At 49.2% G+C, this 24,278-nt stretch overlaps 3 protein-coding genes across 4 annotated transcripts; 1 reads left to right on the top strand and 2 right to left on the bottom strand.

Annotated features, from left to right (window-relative positions):
• Window positions 1-2,316: 2,316 nt before the first annotated feature.
• Window positions 2,317-3,876, bottom strand: LOC136501631 (uncharacterized). Its single transcript, XM_066497145.1, has 3 exons — window positions 3,300-3,876; window positions 2,813-3,229; window positions 2,317-2,683 (listed from the first exon to the last, which is right to left on the bottom strand). The coding sequence occupies exons 1-3, from the start codon at window positions 3,792-3,794 to the stop codon at window positions 2,438-2,440; spliced, it is 1,158 nt and encodes a 385-aa protein (XP_066353242.1). The 5' UTR covers window positions 3,795-3,876; the 3' UTR covers window positions 2,317-2,437.
• A 13,778-nt stretch (window positions 3,877-17,654) lies between these two features.
• On the top strand, window positions 17,655-19,682 carry LOC136500995 (transcription factor TGA2.2-like). Of its 2 annotated transcripts, none has more exons than XM_066496485.1 (5): window positions 17,655-18,092; window positions 18,217-18,321; window positions 18,418-18,477; window positions 18,641-19,312; window positions 19,433-19,682. In XM_066496485.1, exons 1-5 carry the CDS (start codon window positions 17,904-17,906, stop codon window positions 19,583-19,585), a joined length of 1,179 nt encoding a protein of 392 aa, XP_066352582.1. In that variant the 5' UTR covers window positions 17,655-17,903; the 3' UTR covers window positions 19,586-19,682. The 2 variants fall into 2 exon arrangements, with proteins under 2 accessions (XP_066352582.1, XP_066352583.1); XM_066496486.1 differs by having other exon boundaries at window positions 18,424-18,477.
• A 1,654-nt stretch (window positions 19,683-21,336) lies between these two features.
• Window positions 21,337-22,877, bottom strand: LOC136501158 (uncharacterized). Its single transcript, XM_066496649.1, has 3 exons — window positions 22,279-22,877; window positions 21,792-22,208; window positions 21,337-21,662 (listed from the first exon to the last, which is right to left on the bottom strand). The coding sequence occupies exons 1-3, from the start codon at window positions 22,858-22,860 to the stop codon at window positions 21,417-21,419; spliced, it is 1,245 nt and encodes a 414-aa protein (XP_066352746.1). The 5' UTR covers window positions 22,861-22,877; the 3' UTR covers window positions 21,337-21,416.
• Between the last annotated feature and the right edge of the window lie 1,401 nt (window positions 22,878-24,278).

A 24,278-nucleotide genomic window follows, 5' to 3' on the forward strand; every position in this document is an offset into this window, starting at 1 on the left:
TCAACCAACATACAACCAAGATCGTACATGATTCAACATATATGTCACACGTTACATAAAGTTTACAAATTCATCCATCGAACATGGCACAAAGTTGCCGAGGCCTTCGTTACTTCGCCGTGCCGTACATAGGAGACCACCGGCCACGGGTGCTGCCAGTGCTCATGCCGCGCGGGGGCATAATGGCAGATGGCGACAACGGCGCGGTGGCGGTAGGGTTGGAGGCTTGGAGCTCTCTGGCCACTGACGGGATGAGGGGAACCGCTGATGCGGCTGGCCATAGGGATGCCTCCGTCAGGTAAAGATGTCAACGGGCCCCGTTCCCCGATTCCCCGCGGGGAATTCACCCATTAGGGGACGGGGATGGAGAGAACTCTTCCCCCACGGGGAGTTAAATGGGCCAAATTCTATTCCCGTCGGCATCACGGGGGCGGGGATGGTATGCAGCCCCCCATCCCCGCTCCCCGCGAGGACCCGACTGCAAGATGAAGGCCCACGAAGGTCCAATACCTATACATGTATATATAAAAGGAACTTTGACCTAATCGTTCCTCAGCCAGTCAGCCTCCACTCGCTCTCCCATCCGTTCCCCAACAAAAGCTGCCGGCTGCCGCCAGCCCACTAGCGCACACAAGCTCCGTGGTTCAGCGATGGCGCGCCCCCCGCCCTACGCTGCCTGGGCCCACGCTGGCATCATCGGGACTGCCCTGTCCTGCTCGTCGGAAGGAGCTCCCGGTCCCTGCTCACCTGAAGGCCGGCCTCGCCGCCAGCCAGGAACCCGTTCGTGCAGTAGGTGTCGTCGGCCAAGATCCCGTCCTGCTGCTCCCTTACAACGAAAGCTGCCCCGCCGGCTCCACCGGTCCCTGCAGCCGGCGCCGGCGACCTGCATCCTGGCTAGGCACTCCCCCCGAGCCGAAGGTGAGGGCCCTGCTCTCCCGTCCCAACTCGCTCCTGCCCCTAAGCCTCCACAGCTTCGCTCATTCTCCTACCGCTCACTCCTTGCAGTCTCTCTACGGGTCGGCCTTTAGGCGACGACGACCGTAGAGATGAGGGGAACCGCTGATGCGGCTGGCCATAGGGATGCCTCCGTCAGGTAAAGATGTCAACAGGCCCCGTTCCCCGATTCCCCGCGGAGAATTCACCCATTAGGGGACGGGGATGGAGAGAACTCTTCCCCCACGGGGAGTTAAATGGGCCAAATTCTATCCCCGTCGGCATCACGGGGGGCGGGGATGGTATGCAGTCCCCCATCCCCGCTCCCCACGAGGACCCGACTGCAAGATGAAGGCCCACGAAGGCCCAATACCTATACATGTATATATAAAAGGAACTTTGACCTAATCGTTCCTCAGCCAGTCAGCCTCCACTCGCTCTCCCATCCGTTCCCCAACCCAAGCTGCCGGCTGCTGCCAGCCCACTAGCGCACACAAGCTCCGTGGTTCAGCGATGGCGCGCCGCCGCCCTACGCCGCCTGGGCCCGCGCCGGCATCATCAGGACTGCCCTGTCCTGCTCGCCGGAAGGAGCTCCCGGTCCCTGCTCACCTGAAGGCCGGCCTCGCCGCCAGCTAGGAACCCGTTCGTGCAGTAGGCGTCGTCAGCCAAGATCCCGTCCTACTGCTCCCCTGCAACGAAAGCCGCCCGGCCGGCTCCACCGGTGCCTGCAGCCGGCGCCGGCGACCTGCATCCCGGCTAGGCACTCCCCTCGAGCCGAAGGTGAGGGCCCTGCTCTCCCGTCCCAACTCCCGTCCCAACTCGCCCCTGCCCCCAAGCCTCCACAGCTTCGCTCGTTCTCCTACCGCTCACTCCTTGTAGTCTCTCTACGGGTCGGCCTTTACGCGACGGCGACCGCTCACTCCTTGCAGTCTCTCTATGGGTCGGCGATCGCACAAGCTCCGGCGACAGCAAGGTGTAGATCCACCCGGGGATGGGGACCCCACGGGGATGAAATTCCCGCGCGGGGACGGGGATGGGGAGAAACTTGCCCCCGATGACATTGACGGGGACAGGGACGGGGGAAGTTTTATCCCCACGGGGTCGGGGATGGGAGAGCTGTACCCTACGGGAAATTCTCCGTTGACATCACGACCGTCAGGCCACTCAAATCGGAGAGGCCCGCTGGGATTGGCTGTAGACATGCTTCGGCCCCTCGACGAGACGAAGAAACATGGTAAGGTAGCTTCGGTAAGCCTACTTAGAGGGTTGGCCAGAGATGGCCTAGTAGGCAAACGCCCCGATTCCATATGCGCAGGCCTAAAAAATACCACGACACAAACACAGAGCGAAATGCTGAAACAGAGACGACGCAGTACACCACCTACAAAAAAAAAAAAAAAAACGCATTCCTGACTATAGTCTTTGTTATTCCATACTAGTTTGACTGGCGAAAGGTCAACAATCCAACAGTGGCCATCCATCCATCCGACCATCCCGGTGCATCCTACCGGCCGCGAACGCTGGCCATAGCCAGGGAAAGACCGCCGACAAGGGCCGCGAACAGCCCAAACGCCGTCGCTGGGCCGACGGTGCTGGCGGCGAGTGCAGTGGCAGCTGAGGAGGCAACGACGATGCCCAACACAGCTGAGAGGCTGCCGCCATGCTCGTGTCCGTCGTCCGCGCCGGCTGCCTTCACACCGACCGCAGTCGGATCCCCGGCCTTGCCGCCCGCGGCCGCGTCGACCGAGACCTGCGCGTCCGTTCAAAGGTCAGGTGAGCGGCCAGGACTGAGCTCTGCTCCACTGAAAACAGAGGCAGCGGCAATTGAACGCTGTTGCGTGGCGTCTCGAGAAACTGCACGTGCACAAGCCCAGATCACCTGCACGGCGTAAGTAGGGGAACGCGGGGCGCGTAACGCCTCCGCGGCGGGCACGACGCTCTCAGGCGGCAGGAGCACGTCGTAGTAGTAGACGCCCTGCTCGGTGACGAAAGGCACCGCGTCCTCTCGTGGGGACGCGAGGCCGTCGGAGCAGCTGTCGAGCGCGCGCGGTCCAGCGATGTGGTCGTTGCCGAGGAGGAGCGCGACGACGGGCGCGGCGTTCTCGCGCGTCAGGAGGCTGTTGTCGTAGAACGCGCCCATATAGCCGTGGGCGGCGCGTACCTCGTCGCCAGAGTGGCCCATCCAAGCGTGCGAGAACCCTTTCTCCTTCTGGAACAGGCTTCCCTCCTTGTCGCCGAGCACCTGGAGCCTTGACGCGTCCAGGTGCACCACCACCGTGCCGTCCTCCTCCATGAGCTACGAAAGAAAAGACAAACGATCAGGCGCAGCACGTTGCTCGGTTCCGACCGGCAGGTAGAGCTTGTACCCGCAGGATGAGGCGCTCGGACTCGGAGTAGTCCTTGACGGCGTCGCTGTTTCCGTCGCCGGCGAATTTGACGGTCGGCTCGTCGTTGGTCCCGGAGGAAACCAATCCGGGCAGCTGGCGGCGGAGTCCCTCCTCCAGCACGACGTCGACGGGGTGCGCGGCGTGGTACCGCCGCGCGTCTCCTTCGCCTTCGACACGCAGGGGCGCCGCCACCGGTGCGGCGCTGGGAGGCCGCGCGGCGGCACCGGCACCGTGGCCGCTAGCGCCGGCTATCTGCCGACGGAGTTCCTCCGGCAGGTCCTCGAAACGGACGACGGCAAAGGGCTGGTAGTAGCCTGCGCCGGAGGGCAGCGGCTTGGCTCGCACCACCAGGCGGCCCGCTTCGATCCCGCCGTACGCGCTCGGCATCGCCTCCGGACGCGGACGCGCGCGGTCCTCGAGGTCCCCGCGCGCTCCGGCGCCCGTGCCAGCCTCGGGCATCATCCCCTGGGCCATGCTGTTCGTGGCTTCGTGCAGTGGGAATGTGGGGGTGCCTGGACTCTGGAGACCCGGGGACGGGGAGCAGTGGCTAGTGGGGGCTGTGGGGCGTGTCTCCGTTTGGTGCGGCGGCCGTAGCCTTTTATGCTTTCTCGGGTGTCGTCAGGTGACGGTGACGCCGGCCGGCCGAAGCGTGCGCCGTGGTCGGGGGGAGGAGACTAGGCAGCTATTGGTATTCTGGTTGCTGGTCGGCCTGCAAACGTGGCAGCTGGATGCCTTGGCACGTGGCGTGGCTAGTTGGCTTTATCCGTGGGATCCTGACCGCGTGACGCCACCAATTACCAAAGCTGGGTATCGTGCGAGACTTGCTAGTCCACTGGCAACGTCTACGTCGGCTCTGTTAGGCTGATCTATAAGTTGATTGTGTTGATTTATATGATTGATTTGTTGTGAAAAAAAAACTACACTATGACTATAAACACGAACACCACATGCATGCATGCACCCCACATTGGCCTATTGATGTGCCCATCATCCGTTCTTATGCTGCGCTTCCACAGTCCAGCTCCGGCTCCCATGGGCACAATGCTGGCGACCCAATACTTTTAACACCAATGATAAGCGCTACATCTCCTTCTACTACAACCCGACTACTTTCGTGGTATCGGTAGTTGTCATCTTGATGTTCCAGATTAAAGCCCTACTTACACGAAACGCACTGCATGCAGCCATGATATTCGACTTGTTTGGGCTTATGGGTGCATACATTGCAGGTGGCAGCCGAAGCTTGAGAGCCTCTATCCATGTCATTGTCTCAGCTACTGCTTTCTTTGTCCATGTGACCGGGATCTATCTCCATGTCAAGGTGACATCTACTCCTAATACTCTGTAGGTTTTAGAGCATGCAAATCACAGCCCTATATACAGTGGCTAACCTAAAGACCAGAGGTAATGAAGAACAAACACAAGAACGCAGATAACATAAGAACAACGAATGGCAAATGTCAGAGGACAGTGCTATTTTCCGCAGATACTAGTGTTTACATCCACGATCACAAGGTAGTGTTCGACTCATTAAACACATTGAAGTCCAAGCTACTTATACCAGCAGCTTTAAGAGCAGCTTTTTTGGTGAAGCTGAGTTGTTTTGGAAAAAAAACTGTTTGCTGGACATTCCTTTTAAAGGAGTACATTCCTTTTAAGCTATACATTTTTATATCAAAAGTTTGCTGGTATGAGTGTTATTAGTACAAAACTGCTTTAAAATATCATTTGCAATGTAGCTTTGTTAATACTGCAAACTATAGGCATAGATAGTCTTAAGAACAATTCTTGTTAAGTGTAGACACATGTCAAAGTTTACATCTTATGTCAGGTGATGCTAAGTTGTGGGTGTTGAAAGGTCATAATATGGCTAGAGGGGGTGAATAACTTATTTAAAAATCTACAAACCGACTAGAGCAATTTGATTAGTATAACAAATAGCGAAATGCAAACTTGCTCTAGCTCTACAAGGGTTGCAAGCCACCTATCCAACAATTCTAGTTGCTATGATCACTAGACACATAATTTGCTATGTTACTACTCACTAGGAGCTCTCACACTTGCTACACTAAAGAGCTCCACTAGATGAACTTAAAACAACAAAGCAAGCTCTCAATTCTAATTACGCTAAAGAGCTTGCTACAACTATTTTGCAAGAATATAAATGAGTGAGCAGGGTGACTATACCGCCATGTAGAGGAGTGAACCAATCATAAGATGAATACTAAATCAATCACCGGGAGAATACCAAAGGGCAAGAGACAAATAATTTTTCTCCCGAGGTTCACATGCTCGCCGGCACAATAGTCCCCGTTGTGTCAACCAACACTTGGTGGTTCGGCGGCTAAGAGGTGTTGCACGAACCTCGTCCACACAATTGGACACTGCAAGAACCTACCCACAAGTGAGGTAAGTCAGTGACATGAGCAATCCACTAGAGTTACCTTTCGGCGCTCCGTCGGGGAAGGCACAAGACCCCTCACAATCACCGCGATTGGAGCCGGAGACAATCACCAACATTCGCTCGATGATCCTCGCTGCTCCAAGCCTTCTAGGTGGCGGCAACCACCAAGAAAAACAAGTGAATCCTGCAGCGAAACACGAATACCAAGTGCCTCTAGATGCAAACACTCAAGCAATGCACTTGGATTCTCTCCCAATCTCACAAAGATGTTGAATCCATGATGGAGAAGAGTGGAAGAGCTTTGGCTAAGCTCACAAGGTTGCTATGTCAATGCAAATGGCCAAGAGAGTGAGCTAGAGCCGACCAAATAGTATTTATAGACACCCCCAATCAATAGATCCGGTCACTGCCTGGCCACCACGTGTCCAATTCAAACTAAAGTAGCCGTTGCTGCCACACATTCACCTACGACCGGACGCGCTGTTTAGAAATGACCGAACGCTGAGCCGCAGTGTCCGGTCCAGTCCAGAGAGTACCTAGGTCCGACCAGACGCGTCCGGTCACTTCGGACCGGACGCAGGAGACGCAGCGTCTGGTCGAGTCCAGAGAGCTCCCAAAGCCGCTCTGGGCCGACCGAACGCTCCCAGCGTCCGATCAACTGTTACATTGAACATCGACTTCGCTGATTCACACCGAACACGTTCGGTCGCTTTCTGCAATTCAGTACCAAGCCACATACCGGACATGTCCAGTCGTCATACTGGACACGTCCGATCACTCTGTGACCAGCGCGACTAACTCCTTTTCAACTCTATCTTCTTCACCCTTGCTCAAATGTGCCAACCACCAAGTGTATCACCTTGTGCACATGTGTTAGCATATTTTCATAAACATTTTCAAGGGTGTTAGCACTCCACTAGATCCTAAATGCAAATGCAACAAGTTAGAGCATCTAGTGGCACTTTGATAACCGCATTTCAATACGAGTTTCACCCCTCTTAATAGTACGTCTATCGAACCTAAATGAGATCACACTCGCTAAGTGTCTTGATCACCAAAACGAAAAGGCTCCTACGACTTATACCTTTGCCTTGAGCCTTTTGTTTTTCTTTATCCTTTCCAAGTCCAAGCACTTGATCATCACCATGGCAACACCATCATCATGTCATGATCTTTATTTGCTTCACCACTTGGAGTAGTGCTACCTATCTCATAATCACTTTATAAACTAGGTTATTAGCACTTAGGGTTTCATCAATTCACCAAAACTAAACTAGAGCTTTCAATCTCCCCTTTTTTTATAATTGATGACAACCCTTTCACAAAGATATGAATTGAAATTCAATTAAATCCATATTGCTTGCCCAAGTATATTTACCAAATGGTGGCAATTGCTCCCCCTATATATGTGCTAAGAGTGTGGATTATAGCTTGCACATATGCTTAGATAGGAAATATAGGAGTCAATGTCTACCAAATGATGCTAAGGTATAAAAGATGGATCTTTGAAGCATGATACCAATCAGAGTGCACCAATATACCATCCTTAGCACCATTAGTAACTAGACATACACAAAAACTAGAATATTCCGTGAGATCAACATTTAAAGTAAAGGTCTAGTTTTCATAATGTGAGCATGAGTCTAGTTACTTAATCTATGCATGCTAGTTTTTCATTTCATCATTCAAACCTACAACTAGCATTCACCACACAAGCATGGATATTGAAATTTAAAACTCATGCCATACAAGCAAACATATGAAATGCACATTCAAATGCACCATACAAGTTCATGAGCTTGCTCCCCCTATTTGTGTGCTCAAAATTTTAATTGATCCCCTTTCTTTGTCATATCTCTCCCCCTATATCAAGTTCTTCCCCTATCACTTATCTCTTTATTTCTTTCCCCCTTTGTTGTCTTTTCACTATCTTTGTACACTATTTCTCCCCTTAACACTAATATCTTTATTTTTCTCCTCCTTTGTCATCAATGACCATAAAGGTTCAAAAAATAGATAGGTTGAGATTATCAATGTCAATCAATGGGGTGAGGATCATTTTCCCAAATTTGGTTCAATCTAGAATACTTGCCAAAGACATTTAACACGGTTTGATCCAAGGACAAGCTTCTTCACACCTCCAAATAAGGGTTATCTTGTACCATGTTGAGTTAAACACTTATAGCTCATTTTCTAGATCAAACACTAAGTTTGCAAGCCCACAAACATGTCATATGCTACCACTAGACCAAAATAAGCATAGAAGCAATAGTGGTACCATACAATCATCAAATTCATTTGATTTTCATGAATGAGCCTATTGAATGTGAAAAATGTCAAGCTACACTAAACATGTCCTTAGCAAGGATGTATGCCATGCCAATCAACTTTTACCTTGGATTGCTCAAAGGAGAAGCATGTCATATGAGTGGGGGGCATCAACACATATTTGAGAAATCCAATATGTTCAACTCATTCCTTAGCTTGCAAAACCTTTTCTCATCCAATGGCTTGGTGAATATATCGGCAAGTTGATCTTCGGTCCCTACACTCTCAATGCAAATGTCCCCTTTTTGTTGGTGATCCCTTATGAAATGGTGGCGGACATCAATATGCCTTGTTCTTGCATGCTGAACCAGATTGTTGGTTAACTTGATTGCACTCGTATTATCACATAGTAATGGTATTTTCTTGAACTTGATTCCAAAGTCATTCAAGGTGGCCTTCATCCAAAGTATTTGTGCACAACAACTACCGACGGATATGTATTCGGCTTCAGCGGTTGATAATGCAACACTATTTTGCTTCTTTGATGACCATGAAACAAGTGATCTTCCCAACAATTGACATGTGCCTGATGTGCTCTTCCTTTCAACCTTGCATCCCGCATATCCGAGTTGGAGTAACCAACTAGCTCAAACTTTGCTCCTTTGGGATACCACAAACCAACATTTTGTGTATGCTTTAAGTACCTCAATATTCTCTTTGTAGCCTTCAAATGACTTTCTTTTGGTGAGGCTTGAAATCTTGCATACATGCATACACTAAACATGACATCTGGCTTTGATGCGGTCACATAGAGTAGGCTTCCAATCATAGACCGATACAATTTTTGATCCATCATATTGCCACTTGCATCACTATCTAAGTTGTCATTTGTTTCTATTGGTGTACTAATGGCCTTGCTATCACTCATGCCAAACTTCTTAATCATGTCCTTGATATACTTGCCTTGACTCAGAAATGTATCATTCTTCAATTGCTTGATTTGAAGACCAAGGAAGTAACTTAACTCTTCAATCATGGACATCTCAAACTCATCAGCCATCATCTTTCCAAATTATTTACAAAAGTCTTGATTTGTTGATCCAAATATGATGTCATCTACATAGATTTGCAACACAAATAAGTCTTTGCCAATCTTCTTAATGAAAAGAGTAGTGTCAACCTTACCCATCATGAACCCTTTAGAGAGTAGGAAATCCCTCAATCTCTCATACCATGCTCTAGGTGCTTGCTTCAAGCCATACAATGCCTTCTTCAACTTGTACACATGGTCAGACTTCTTGTCATCTTCAAATCCGGAAGGTTGCTCAACATATAATTCTTCATTGATATAACCATTGAGAAATGTACTCTTGACATCCATTTGATAGAGCTTGATGTTGTGGGCACAAGCATAAGCTAGCAAGATTATAATTGCTTCCAATATAGCAACCGGGGCATATGTTTCTTCAAAGTCAATACCTTCAACTTGTGTATATCCTTGTGCTACCAATCTTACTTTGTTACTTACTACTATCCCATCTTGATTTTGTTTCTTTCTAAAGACCCATTTGGTTCCAATCACATTATGTTCTTTTGGTCTCTCTACTAATTCTCATACTTGATTTCTTGTGAAGTTATTCAATTCTTCATGCATAGCATTCACCCAATCAACATCCTTCAATGCTTCATCTATCTTCTTTGGTTCAATGGATGACACATGAGAAATGCTCACAAAATGAAGCTAATCTTGATCTAGTTTATACACCTCTTGAAATATCACCAATGATAGTGTCCAATGGATGATCCCTTACAATATTGGTTGGTTGGAGGATTGGAACTTGATTGCTTGCACTTGCTTGATCATTGGGTTGAGATGATGCACTAGGCACTTGATCTTGTTCATTATCATGAGAGCCACTTGTACTAGCTTGATTTGTATCATCTTGCACATTAGAGTTAGAGAGCACTTGCATTTGATCATCTTCATCATCATTCACTTGCCTAGGCCTCAATTCACCAACATCCATGTTCTTCATGGCATTTGAAAGTTGAATGCCTCTAACATCTTCCAAGTTCTCATTCTCTTCTTATGAACCCTTGATTTCATCAAATTCAACATTATAAACTTCCTCAAGAGTACTACTATCCAAATTCTAAACTCTATATGCTTTACTAGTAGTTGAGTATCCAAGTAGGAATCCTTCATCAAACTTCTTGTTAAACTTGCCCAATCTAGTACCTTTCTTTAAGATATAGCATTTGCAACCAAAGACCCAAAAATATGCAATGTTGGGCTTTCTGCTATTCAAGAGCTCATACGGTGTCTTCTCTTTTAATGGGTGACAATAGAGGCGATTGCTACAATAGCAAGCCATGTTGATAGCTTCGGCCCAAAAAGATTGACTCACATTGTACTCACTAAACATAGACCTTGCCATATCAATGAGTGTTCTAATATTCCTCTCAACAAGGCCATTTGATTGTGGAGTGTACTTGGCCGAGAATTGATGTCTAATTTCAAATTCATCACACAACTCATCAATTCTAGTGTTCTTGAACTCACTACCATTATCACTTCTAACTCTCTTGATGGTTGTTTCAAACTCATTGTGAATGCCCTTGACAAATAATTTGAATGTTGCAAACACATCACTTTTGTCCACTAAAAAGAATACCCAAGTATATCTTGTATAATCATCCACTATCACAAAGCCATATTTGTTACCACCAATGCTAGTGTATTGAGTTGGCCCAAACAAGTCCATGTGCAATAACTCAAATGCTTTAGTAGTGCTCATCATGCTTTTCTTAGGATGGGTGTTTCCAACTTGTTTGCCGGTTTGACAAGAGCTACAAAGCTTATCCTTCTCAAACACAACATCTTTCAACCCTCTAAACAAGTCATGCTTAACCAATCTATTCAATTGTTTCATTCCAATATGACTAAGCCTTCTATGCCATAACCAACCCATGGTAGACTTAGTGAACAAACATGTAGATAGTTGAGCCTCACTAGCATTGAAATCAATCAAGTATAGATTCTCATATCTAAATCCTTTGAATATCAAGTTATGGCCATCTACACTTATGATCTCTACATCATCCATACCAAATATGCACTTGAAACCAAGATCAAACAATTGAGCTATCGACGATAGATTGAAGTTCAAGTTTTCTACAAGTAGCACATTTGAAATGCTCAAGTCATTGGATATTGCAATCTTACCAAGCCCTTTGACCTTGCCTTTGCCATTGTCACCAAATGTGATACTATCAATCCCATTGCTCTTATTTTCATTGATTGAATTGAACATTCTTGAATCACCGGTCATATGTTGTGTGCACCCACTTTCAAGCACCCAATGCCTTTCTCCGGCTTTATAATTGACCTACAAAAGAAGATCAATTTCTTTTAGGTATCCAAACTTGCTTGGGTCCTTGAAGGTAAGTTACCAAGGCCTTTAGTACCCAAATGGCTTTCTTCTTTAGGCCCACAATTGGTGTACCAATGAACTTAGCCTTCACATAATTGGCACCCTTAACAAGCATGTAACAAGAATCAAATTTAATAGAGGATACATTAGGTTGCTTGTTCTTGTTAGTTTTGCAATATTGCTCTATATGCACAACTTTCTTGCATCTATTGCAAAACCGACCATTGCCCTTCACAAAGCTAACTTTGGAAGTGACAAAGGTCGCCTTGCCTTTCTTGGCGGTATAGCCTAACCCTCTTTGTTGAGAGAAAACCTTTGGCTACCCAAGCACTTTAGCAAGCGGGCATCTCCACCATAGGCATTGCCTAAGGCACGAGTGAGCTCATTCACCTCCTTCTTGAGGGTCTCATTTTCCACCTTTAGTGAGGCATCACAAGTGAGACCATCACTCAAAGGTGAAGTAGAAGTAGTAGTGCTACAAGAAGGGTAAGTGGGAGCAACAACAAAGGACTTATAAAAAGATTCATCAATCATATCACATGTTAGTCCCACATCATATGATACAATCACTTGCTTCTTCTTGGCTTCCTCCATTTTGACTTGCTCGATGAGAGAGGAGTGAGCCTTTTCAAGCTTAGAGTGAGCTTTGCCAAGCTTCTCATGGGCTTCCATTAGCCTCTCATGAGTGGCATTGAGCTCATCAAAGGATTGCTTAAGAAATTTGATTTTCTTGTGCAATTCTTTGCACTCATTTCTCTTCATCTCAAAGCAAGTGTGCACTTGCTCACACATGTCCATGAGCTCCACCTTGGAGTACTCTTCGTCATCATCATCACTCCTACAAGTATCACTTTCACATTCATCATCATCACTCACATCATATTTTACCTTGGTAGGTTTTGCCATGAGGCATGTCGATGGAGTATCAAAGATGGAGGGCTTGTTGTTGATGGCGATGCTTGCTAGTGCTTTCTTGATAGATTTCTTATCATCATCACTAGAGTCATCACTATTCGAGGAGCCATCACTATCTCAAGTGACCATATAGCCTCCACTCTTCTTTTTTTGGAAGGTCATCCTCTTCTCCTTCTTCTCATTCTTATGCTTCTTCTTCTTATCCTCATCATTGTCACTATTGTAGAGACAATCCTCTACAACGTGATTGGGGCTCTTACAATTATAGCATTTTCTCACATATTCTTTGCTTTTGGTGTGATCTCTTATCTTTCTTGCACCATAGCCCTTCTTCTTCATGAATTTGCCCATCTTACGCACAAAAAGAGCCATGGCTTCATCATTAATATCACTAAAATCAATATCATCACTTGATTCTTTCTTGGACTTGCCCTTGTTCTTGGATGATGAGCTAGCCTTGAATGCTACACTCTTCTTCTTCTTATCTTCGTCTTCCTTCTTGTCATCCTTGTCAACCCTTCTCTTTCCACACGGTATGTTTCTTGTGTCATGATCTCACCTAGTACTTGGTTAGTGGTAGTCTCCTTCAATCCTCCTCTTATGATAAGCAATCTCAACATCTCAAATCTTGGAGGTAAAGCACATCAAGAACCGATAAGAGACATCATCATTCTTGATCTTCTCTCCCAATACCTTCAAATCATTGATAATTACTTGTAATCAATGGAACATCTCCAGAATATTCTCATCTTCTTTCATCTTGAAGCTTGTCAACTTGTCCTTGAGAATATACAACTGGCACTCTTCACCTCTGGTGTGCCCTCATATGTTTCCACCAATCTTTTACACGCCTCATTAGCTCACTCATAATCCTTGATTTGCTCAAACATCTTAGAATCAATAGCATTGTATATGGTGTTGAGAGCCATTGTATTGCATTGCTTGTTGGTCTTGTCTTGGTTGGTGAGATTGTCGGGATCAATGATAGCATAGTCATTTTTGGTCACATCCCATACTTGATCATTGATTGAACCAAGATACATCTTTATATTTCTCTTTCAATAATCATAGCATGTGCCATCAAAGAAAGGTGGTTTGCACCCCACATGGTTGAACACAACTTGAGCCATAATTTGACACTGAGGTTGTTAAGCCTTCAATTAAACGGTGACCACCGCTCCAATACCACTTAAAAGGTCCTAATATGGCTAGAGGGGGTGAATAGCCTATTTAAAAATCTACAAACCGACTAGAGTAATTTGATTAGTATAACAAATAGCGAAATGCAAATTTGCTCTAGCTCTACAAGGGTTGCAAGCCACCTATCCAACAATTCTAGTTGCTATGATCACTAGACACACAATTTGCTATGTTATTACTCACTAAGAGCTCTCACACTTGCTACACTAAAGAGCTCCACTAGATGAACTTAAAACAACAAATCAAGCTCTCAATTCTAATTACACTAAAGAGCTTGCTATAACTAGTTTGTAAGAATATAAATGAGTACGTAGGGTGACTATACCGTAACAATGCAGCGAAACAGGAATACCAAGTGCCTCTAGATGCAAATACTCAAGCAATGCACTTGGATTCTCTCCTGATCTCACAAAGATGTTGAATCAAAGATGAAGAAGAGTGGGAGGGCTTTGGCTAAGCTCACAAGGTTGCTATGTCAATGCAAATGGCCCAGAGAGTGAGCTAGAGCCGGCCAAACGGTATTTATAGACACCCCCAATCAATAGAGCCGTTGGCTTAATTATTGGGCTGACTACGTATCGACCAGATTCGTAGGTCATGTTGCACCGAATGCACCGGTCGTGTATACCGGACGCGTCCGGTATGGCAACCGAGCCCATCTGGTCGCTGCCTGACCGCCATGTGTCTAATTCAAACTAAAGTAGCCGTTGCGGCCACACATTCACCTGCGACCGGACACGCTGTTTAGAAATGACTGGATGCTGAGCCGTAGCGTCCGGTTGAGTCCAGAGAGTACCCAGGTCCGACCGGACACATCCGGTCACTCTGGACTGGACACAGGAGACGCAGCGTCCGGTCGAGTCCAAAGAGCTACCAGAGCCACTCTGGGCCGACCGGACACGTCCGGTCACTCCTGACCGGATGCTCCCAGCGTCTGATCAACTGTTACACTGAACATCGACTTCGTGGATTCACATCGGACGCGTCCAGTGTGGCGACCAGACACGTCCGGTCGCTTTCTGCAATTTAGTACCGAGCCACATACCGGACACGTCCGGTCACTCTGTGACCAGCGCGACTAACTCATTTTTAACTCTATCTTCTTTACCCTTGCTCAAACATGCCAATCACCAAGTGTATCACCTTGTGCACATGTGTTAGCATGTTTTCATAAACATTTTTAATGGTGTTAGCACTCCACTAGATCCTAAATGCAAATGCAATGAGTTAGAGCATATAGTGGCACTTTGATAACCGCATTTTGATACGAGTTTCACCCCTCTTAATAGTACGGCTATCAAACCTAAATGTGATCATACTCACTAAGTGTCTTGATCACCGAAATGAAAAGGCTCCTATGACTTATACCTTTGCCTTGATCCTTTTGTTTTTCTTTATCCTTTTCCAAGTCCAAGCACTTGATCAGCACCATGGCAACACCATCATCATGTCATGATCTTTATTTGCTTCACCATTTGGAGTAATGCTTCCTATCTCATAATCACTTTATAAACTAGGTTAGCACTTAGGGTTTCATCAATTCACCAGAACCAAACTAGAGCTTTCAAGTATTTTAAGTTTAACTTTGATATTTAAAGATATTACCATGTTTCTTCTATATTTTCCTTCTTACTTACATAAAAACAATATGAAATTAACAACGTACAAAACTTCATGCAAAAATAATAAATTTAAGTATTAACCACATTGAATCCAGCTAGAGATGAGAGAGTTGACTAGGAAAAAAACTTGTTCTATTTACTAGATGAAAACTTTTTAGGGAAGCTAGTCAGATTTGATATTTTTTGGAGAAATTTTGTTTATTATTAGAATTTTGAAAAATATAAGTTGACTAAGAAAACTATGTGTAATTAAGATATACCATCTTTTCAATTTTTCCTTCTAAAATTTTTGTTAGATTTAAGTGTATTATTTATTTCATATATGGCATATATTTTTTGTAATTTCGTGGTCATTTTTAAAATATTTTTTTGAGAAAGATTATTTTTATTAGATTTCAAAAATATAAGTTGACTATGAAAAAGAGGTGTAAGATATACAATCTTTTCAATTTTTTACTTTCTAAAATTTTCATGTAATTTAAGTGTATTATTAATTTATGGTATATATTTGTTTGTAATTTAAATGTCATTTTTTACATCACATGCAATTCAAATGCTAAGTCATTCTATAAATATGGATGAAAGATTTTAAATATTGATCAAATATTATTTAAAATTTATTAAATTTTCAGAAGAAGAATAGAGTCATTCGAAATTTGAATGGATGAGATATGAATTTTGGAATGGTTTGGCTTCACTTGGTTGTTCGTTTAATTCGGAACTGCAAAAGCGAATTGCGCAAATCGGTCATGTGCTTTGTTAGCACGTAACGGGTTCATGGGCTACTGGTGTTTGGCTTGTTGGGCGGAGGCCAGGGAATGGAGGGAAAGGAGTTGGGCCATGCAATCATCCAATGCACAGTTTGTTTGGCTGACAAGACATGGCTGAAAGTACTGTTGACTGATTTGTTGAGAGAGAAAAATATTGTTCGTTGGCTAAAAAAGTATGGCTTATAAACCAAGCGAACAGAGCGCCATTCGCTCTGGCTCTACAGTGTTGCTACAGTTCAGGATCTGGAGCCGGAAAAGCTGTACCAAAGTGATCTAAATCGAACATGCATGTCCTAATTTTGGGTGTGTTTAGTTCGCGAAATAAAATTTTTTGGACGTCACATCGGATGTTTCGGGGATGTCGGAAGGGATTTTCGGATAATAATAAAAAAACTAATTACATAGCTCGTCTGGAAACTGCAAGACGAATTTATTAAGCCTAATTAATCCATCATTAGCGCATGGTAGTTACTGTAGCACTTATGGCTAATCATGGACTAATTAGTCTTAAAACATTCTTCTCGCGATTTTCAACCAAACTGTGCAATTAGTTTTTTTCGTCTATATTTAATACTCCATGCATGTGCCGTAAGATTCGATATGATTGTTTGAGATGAAAATTTTTGGGAACTAAACCAGGCCTTTATGGATGAAAATGGAGCAGAAGATGAGAAGAGAGCGCAGAGGAGTGGCAACTGGGGATGTGGTCAACCAGCAGGCCAAGTGGAAGGCAGGTCCGTCCATGCATGCTTGGCTGGCACCGAGACCGAGTGACGCTGACGCCAGTGGCGACACCAGCTGCGTGCTACTGCTACCTGCATGCATTGGCCTTGGCCACTTGGCGGGCGTCGCTGTCACCCTCCTCCATCGCTAAAAGTCTACTCGAGATAAGACAAGGCATTCTATGCGTATGCATGATGACTCGTGAGCTGTTGTTGTTGTTGCTGGGGATTATGGAATTGTAGTGTCGTCCACACCACAGTGGCTGTCCACTTCAGGGCGACCCCGGTGTCGGGACAAGGGATAGAATACCAGCCAATTCATGAACTTGCGTACTCAGCGCACGATGCCTTGCATTATTGGCTAAGGTTCATACTATCTAGTACGTAAATTTTATTGTGTTGTGCACAAGCATAATACATAACCTTGCAAATATTTTTTCAAGCGCACGCAATACGGTCGTGGTTGAACCGTGCCCTAGGAAGAGGTTATAGCGAGAATCGGATTACAAAAACAATCAATCTCGAGCACATTTGCAACGTTGTACTATGATGTTCGCTTAAACTTATCGGTCATGGTATAGTGTTTTTCTCTCACCACAAATTAGCAAACTGTAATTTTTAGCCTGACTTTTTAGCGAAACGAACAAGGCAATGACACAGTGACTAGGAGCCTCCGGCGAGGATGGGTTACCTTGCCTAGCAGCAGACGGTGCCCGCCGGCGGGATCCCCGTCCCCGTCCCTCCGAGTACGTAGCGACAAGGCGACACCTTTCTGTTTCTGCCCCGCGCCGAGGTTGGCTTCTTGTCGTGTGCCGGAGCGCCGGACCAGGAAGGGGAGGCCCGCCGGACGGCCGTAGCGCCACCCAGACGGCCAGACCCAGCACGTACGCAACGACCAACCACACCCACGTCGTCCGATCGGCTCACTGCACTGCTTGCTTCATCAATCAGTCATCGTCACCCACGGACACACGAGACGACAGAGGGGGGGAGGGAGAAGCTGACAGACATACACGGTACACCCAGCCCCAGCTCTTGAACTCGGCGGCGTCGTCGTCCTCCTACATGACACTGAACGCCAGCGCAGCCATAGCCCCCACCGAGTCCCTGCCAGCCGAGGCCAGACAGACGCTGCGGGCGCGCTGACATGCTCTTGCTTGTTGTTCCTGCAGTCGTCTGCAGCCGCTGGCGACGAGCGGTGCCGTGCCCGGCCGCTACGTGACCTCGGGCCCCGTCGGCGGCGGGGCCATGGGGATCTACGAGCGGCAGCGCCACCTGGTGGCGGCCGGCGTGTGGGGGGAGCCGTTCCGGCCCGACGCCGACGCCGTGGCCCTGCCCCTGCCCCTGCCCGCGGTCGTCCCCACGGTCACCGTGGCGACGACGCCGGCGCCGCTCGACGTCGTCCGAGCAGAGGAGGTCAAGTTCGGCAAACGCCTGGTAATAATTATTCAAGCGCCCTCCCCTGACCCCTGTGTGCTGCATCGCAGCTCGATGCGATTCTCCGTCTCCTCATGGATTCAGATAATCATCACTGGTGGGCCGTGGTTTGTTGCTGTTGCAGTTGCAGGCACAGCAGGACGACGTTGCGCCGCCGGTGAAAGAACAAGCGCCGCCGCCGTCGTCGGATAGCTTCGGCCACGACGACGACGCCAGGCCAAGAGACAAGGTGAGACGGGCCCGACTGATGAGTGATGACTCGGATGAATTATCCGCAGGCACGATCCTCGATCACTGATCTTTGCCCTCGCTCTGCTTTGCCTAGATTCAGAGACGGCTCGCGCAGAACAGAGAGGCAGCCCGGAAGAGCCGGCTACGGAAGAAGGTCAGCAGCGTCTCAGCTAAGAGCGAACACTCATCGCGTTCCAAGTAAATCTTCTTGCTTTTGTTCCTTCGAATTGTTACGTTATTCTCTCTGTCGAATCATCACTCGAATCAGCTCATCGCTCATGATTGATGCTTTCGTTCCATCCATTGATACGACACAGGCGTACATCCAGAATCTCGAGACGAGCCGCATGAAGCTAGCGCAGCTGGAGCAGGAGCTCACCATGGCCAGGCGCCAGCAGCACGGCGCGTACGGCGTGGGAGGAGGAGGAGTCACACCGCCGGCGGCGGCGGCGGCTCCCGTGGACCCGCGTGTGGCCGCGTTCGAGCTGGAGTACGCGCACTGGGTGGAGGAGCAGGGCAGGCAGGCGACGGAGCTGCGTGCGGCGCTGCAGTCGCACGTGCCGGACGTGCAGCTGCGTGTGCTCGTCGACGCGGGGCTGGCGCACTACGGCGCGCTGTTCCAGGCCAAGGCGCGCGCGGCGCGGTCCGACGCCTTCTTCGTGCTGTCCGGCGTGTGCCGGGCCCCCGCGGAGCGCTTCTTCCTCTGGATCGACGGGTTCCGCCCCTCCGAGCTGCTCAAGGTGCTGGCGCCGCAGCTGGACCCGCTCTTGGAGCTCCAGGCCGCCGAGGTGCGCAAGCTGCAGAACACGGCGCGGCAGCTGGAGGACGCGCTGACGCAGGGTACGAACAAGCTGCAGCAGACGCTCGTCGAGACCCTCATGACCGTCGACGTCTCGCCGGACGGCGCTGCCGGCGGGGGCGGGTACGCGGCGCAGCAGATGGCCAGCGCCGTGGGCAAGCTCGCCGACCTCGTCGACTTCGTGGACAAGGTGACTGACTAGCCAGTTGCCACTGAGCAGCAGGCGAAACCAAAATCTTTGGCATTGGCACGCTCGATCGGTGTACGGCCTCTTGTTTCTGACCGACCGACCTCGACGTTGTTGGCACAGGCGGACCATCTCCGGCAGCAGACGCTGCGAAACATGCACAAGATCCTGACGCCGCGGCAGGCGGCGTTGGGGCTGCTCGCGCTCGCGGACTACGGCCAGCGGCTGCGCGCGCTCAGCTCGCTCTGGGCGGCGCGCCCGCGGGAGCCGGCGTAAGCGTAACGAAACACCCCGCGACGGCTACTGCGACGGCGAACGCGAAGCGGAAGCGGCATTGCAGGCACGTGCGCGCGTGGTTGGCTTTGGCTACCGCCCGGAGCGGCCGGCGGAGCAAGGCTGCTGCGGTCAGTGCCTCGGTTTTCCTTCCAGCTCTGCGCATCTGGTATTCTGGTACGGGCAACCGGCGTGTTCTGTTGACTCTCAGAATGAAACCTGAATCTTCTAATGGTTACAGTTACAGCAGTGAATTAGGCTTTGGATTTGATTGACAGATCAAAGAAATTACAGGTGTAAATACAATATACAAAGTTGTTTGGGTAGGAGTAGGACAGGCTTGTATTGTTCAGTTGCTGTTTGTCTCGGTCAACCTGTAAACAGATCATGTGAAAGATGTACAATGAACACCTAAGGTTCGTTTAGATGCAGATATTGGACGACTGATGCTAAATCAGACTAGTTACTGGTATTGAAAATAGGCTACAATATACCGGGGCTTTCATCAACTTCCACGTTCATGGTCTCATTGAGGTAGCGGATGCGATGGTAGAACCTCTTAGCGAGGTGTTTCAGGACATCACTTTATTCTCACAGTTATAAATGGCATTTATCAATTCAGCACAAAGCTTCTCTATTTCTGCCACCCTACTGCAACAGAACCGACCAATTTATAAGAACATAAGTACAATGGCAACCCGCAAACGGTCGCACTGTCATACTTGAGCCCATATAAATCCGATAGTCCGTCGAATGCCGTGAAGGGTCTCGATTCAACCAACATACAACCAAGATCGTACATGATTCAACATACATGTCACACGTTACGTAAAGTTCACAAATTCATCCATCGAACAGGGTACAAAGTTGCCGAGGCCTTCGTTACATCGTCGTGCCGTACATAGGAGACCACCGACCACGGGTGCTGCCAGTGCGTACCAGGGCGGCGCAGTGAACGGAGTCGATCATCGAGTTGCTTGTAAAGCGCACTAAAACGACGACGATGCAGCACACGAACGGTACGGGACGACACGCAGTGGGATGGTATGTAGCCGCGGTCAACCCTACAACACGTCGCTGCGCTCGCAACGCCGAGGCCTTATTGATGCCCACGCTGGAGACGTTAAGCCGTGGGTGCACGGCGGCGAGCTCGCTCATGCCGCGTGGGGGCAGAATGGCAGATGGCGACAACAGCGCGGTGGCGGCAGGGTTGGAGGCTTGGAGCTCTCCGCCGCTGACGGGATGAGGGGAATTGCTGATGCGGCTGGCAATAGGGATGCCTTCGTCAGGCCACTCAAATCGGAGAGGCCCGCTGGGCTTGGATGTAGACATGCTTCGGCCCTTCGACGAGACGAAGAAACGTGGTAAGGTAGCTTTGGTAAGCCTAACGCTATCTCCAACAACAACACCCAAAATAAAAAAGACGCATTCGTCTTTTGGGTAGTGCTACAGGCAAAAGGTTCAATACCTATTCGACATCTTCTCCAACAACAAGACCCTAAAGAGAATCATTTCTACAAATGAGTTTTCAGAAAGGAGGATGTCCATATTTGAGTTGTGTCTCTCAAACAATCCAAAATAGGTCTTCCGTATAGGTACTGTGTTGAAGTTGATTTGGAGTCATAGAGGGTTGGCCAGAGATGGCCCGGTCGGCAAACGCCCCAATTGCATATGCACAGGCCTAAAAAATACCACGACGCAAACACAGAGCGAAATGCTGAAACAGGGACGACGCAGTACACCACCTCCAAAACAAAAAAACGCATTCCTGACTATGGTCGTTGTTATTCCAACAGTGGCCAGCCATCCATTCATCCGACCATCCCGGTGCATCCTACCGCCCGCGAACGCTGGCCATAGCCAGGGAAAGACCGCCGACAAGGGCCGCGAACAGCCCGAACGCCGTCGCTGGGCCGACGGTGCTGGCGGCGAGTGCAGTGGCAGCTGAGGAGGCAACGACGATGCCCAACACAGCTGAGAGGCTGCCGCCATGCTCGTGTCCGTCGTCCGCGCCGGCTGCCTTCACACCGATCGCAGTCGGATCCCCGGCCTTGCCGCCCGCGGCCGCGTCGACCGAGACCTGCGCGTCCGTTCAAAGGTCAGGTGAGCGCCCAGGACTGAGCTCTGCTCCACTGAAAACAGAGGCAGCGGCAATTGAACGCTGTTGCGTGGCGTCTCGAGAAACTGCACGTGCACAAGCCCAGATCACCTGCACGGCGTAAGTAGGGGAACGCGGGGCGCGTAACGCCTCCGCGGCGGGCACGACGTTCTCAGGCGGCAGGAGCACGTCGTAGTAGTAGACGCCCTGCTCGGTGACGAAAGGCACCGCGTCCTCTCGTGGGGACGCGAGGCCGTCGGAGCAGCTGTCGAGCGCGCGCGGTCCAGTGATGTGGTCGTTGCCGAGGAGGAGCGCGACGACGGGCGCGGCGTTCTCGCGAGTCAGGAGGCTGTCGTCGTACAACGCGCCCATATAGCCGTGGGCGGCGCGTACCTCGTCGCCAGAGTGGCCCATCCAAGCGTGCGAGAACCCTTTCTCCTTCTGGAACAGGCTTCCCTCCTTGTCGCCGAGCACCTGGAGCCTTGACGCGTCCAGGCGCACCACCACCGTGCCGTCCTCCTCCATGGGCTACGAAAGAAAAGACAAACGATCAGGCACAGCACGTTGCTCTGTTCCGACCGGCAGGTAGAGCTTGTACCCGCAGGATGAGGCGCTCGGACTCGGAGTAGTCCTTGACGGCGTCGCTGTTTCCGTCGCCGGCGAATTTGACGGTCGGCTCGTCGTTGGTCCCGGAGGAAACCAATCCGGGCAGCTGGCGATGGAGTCCCTCCTCCGGCACGACGTCGACGGGGTGCGCGGCGTGGTACCGCCGCGCGTCTCCTTCGCCTTCGCCACGCAGGGGCGCCGCCACCGGTGCGGCGCTGGGAGGCCGCGCGGCGGCACCGGCACCGTCGCCGCTAGCGCCGGCTATCTGCCGACGGAGTTCCTCCGGCAGGTCCTCGAAACGGACGACGGCAAAGGGCTGGTAGTAGCCTGCGCCGGAGGGCAGCGGCTTGGCTCGCACCACCAGGCGGCCCGCTTCGATCCCGCCGTACGCGCTCGGCATCGCCTCCGGACGCGGACGCGCGCGGTCCTCGAGGTCCCCGCGCGCACCGGCGGCCGTGCCATCCTCGGGCATCATCCCCTGGGCCATGCTGTTCCGTGCAGTGGGAATGTGGGGGTGTCTGGACTCTGGAGACCCGGGGACGGGGAGCAGTGGCCAGTGGGGGCTGTGGGGCATGTCTCCGTTTGGTGCGGCGGCCGTAGCCTTTATGCTTTCTCGGGTGTCGTCAGGTGACGGTGACGCCGGATCCGGCCGGCCGCAGCGTACGACTTTTCTGCGCCGTGGCCGGGGGGAGAAGACTAGGCAGCTATTGGTATTCTGGTTGCTTGTCGGCGTGCACACGTGGCAGCTGGATGCCTTGGCGCGTGGCGTGGCTAGTTCGCTTTATCCGTGGGATCCAGACCGCGTGACACCACCAATTACCAAAGCTGGGTATCGTGCGAGACTTGCTAGTCCACTGGCAACGTTGATGTCGGCTCTGTTCGGCTGGTCTATAAGTGAATTGATTTATATGGTTAATTTATTGTGAAAAAAAACTATACCATGACTATAAACACAAACACCACATGCATGCATGGTTTATTGTGAAAAAAAACTATACCATGACTATAAACACAAACACCACATGCATGCATGCATCCCCCCATTGGCCTATTGGTGTGCCCATCTTCCGTTCTTATGTGGTGCTTCCACAGTCTAGCTCCGGCTCCCATGGGCACAATGCTGGCAACCCAATACTTTTAACACCAATGATAAGCGCTACATCTCCTTCTACTACAACTCGACTACTTTCATGGCATCGGTAGTTGTCATCTTGATGTTCCAGATTAAAGCCCTACTTACACGAAACGCACTGCATGCAACCATGATATTCGACTTGTTCGGGCTTATGGGTGCATACATTGCAGGTGGCAGCCGAAGCTTGAGAGCCTCTATCCATGTCATTGTCTCGGCTACTTCTTTCCTTGTCTATGTGACCGAGATCTATCTCCATGTCAAGGTGACATCTACTCCTAATACTCTGTAGGTTTTAGAGCATGCAAATCACAGCCCTATATACAGTGGCTAACCTAAAGATCAGAGGTAATGAAGAACAAACACAAGAACGCAGAGAACACAAGAACAACGAATGGCAAATGTCAGAGGACAGTGCTATTTTCCACAGATAGTAGTGTTTACATCCACGATCACAAGGTAGTGTTCGACTCATTAAACACACTGAAGTCCAAGCTACTTATACCAGCAGCTTGAAGAGCAGCTTTATTGGTGAAGCTGAGTTGTTTTGAAAAAAAAATGTTTGCTGGACATTCCTTTTAAAGGAGTACATTCCTTTTAAGCTATACATTTTTATATCAAAAGTTTGCTGGTATGAGTGTTATTAGTACAAAACTGCTTTAAAATATCATTTGCAATGTAGCTTTGTTAATACTGCAAACTATAGGCATAGATAGTCTTAAGAAAAAATTCTTGTTAAGAGTAGACACATGTCATAGTTTACATCTTATGTCAGGTGATGCTAAGTTGTGGGTGTTGAAAGGTCCTAATATGGCTAGAGAGGGGTGAATAGCCGTTTTAAAAATCTACAAACGAACTAG

The sequence above is a fragment of the Miscanthus floridulus genome, chromosome 13 (assembly GCF_019320115.1).
Source record: "Miscanthus floridulus cultivar M001 chromosome 13, ASM1932011v1, whole genome shotgun sequence".
In the NCBI taxonomy this organism is placed as follows: Eukaryota; Viridiplantae; Streptophyta; class Magnoliopsida; order Poales; family Poaceae; genus Miscanthus; species Miscanthus floridulus.

Coding starts and splice junctions, on each gene's coding strand:
- LOC136500995 (XM_066496485.1), top strand. CDS start 17,904: ATGGGGATCTACGAGCGGCAGCGCCACCTGGTGGCGGCCGGCGTGTGG. Junction 18,322..18,417: donor ACGCCAGGCCAAGAGACAAG/GTGAGACGGGCC, acceptor TGCTTTGCCTAG/ATTCAGAGACGGCTCGCGCA. Junction 18,478..18,640: donor AGAGCCGGCTACGGAAGAAG/GTCAGCAGCGTC, acceptor GATACGACACAG/GCGTACATCCAGAATCTCGA.
- LOC136501158 (XM_066496649.1), bottom strand. CDS start 22,860: ATGCCCCACAGCCCCCACTGGCCACTGCTCCCCGTCCCCGGGTCTCCA. Junction 22,209..22,278: donor CCGAGCGCCTCATCCTGCGG/GTACAAGCTCTA, acceptor TTTCTTTCGTAG/CCCATGGAGGAGGACGGCAC. Junction 21,663..21,791: donor CCCCTACTTACGCCGTGCAG/GTGATCTGGGCT, acceptor ACGGACGCGCAG/GTCTCGGTCGACGCGGCCGC.
- LOC136501631 (XM_066497145.1), bottom strand. CDS start 3,794: ATGGCCCAGGGGATGATGCCCGAGGCTGGCACGGGCGCCGGAGCGCGC. Junction 3,230..3,299: donor CCGAGCGCCTCATCCTGCGG/GTACAAGCTCTA, acceptor TTTCTTTCGTAG/CTCATGGAGGAGGACGGCAC. Junction 2,684..2,812: donor CCCCTACTTACGCCGTGCAG/GTGATCTGGGCT, acceptor ACGGACGCGCAG/GTCTCGGTCGACGCGGCCGC.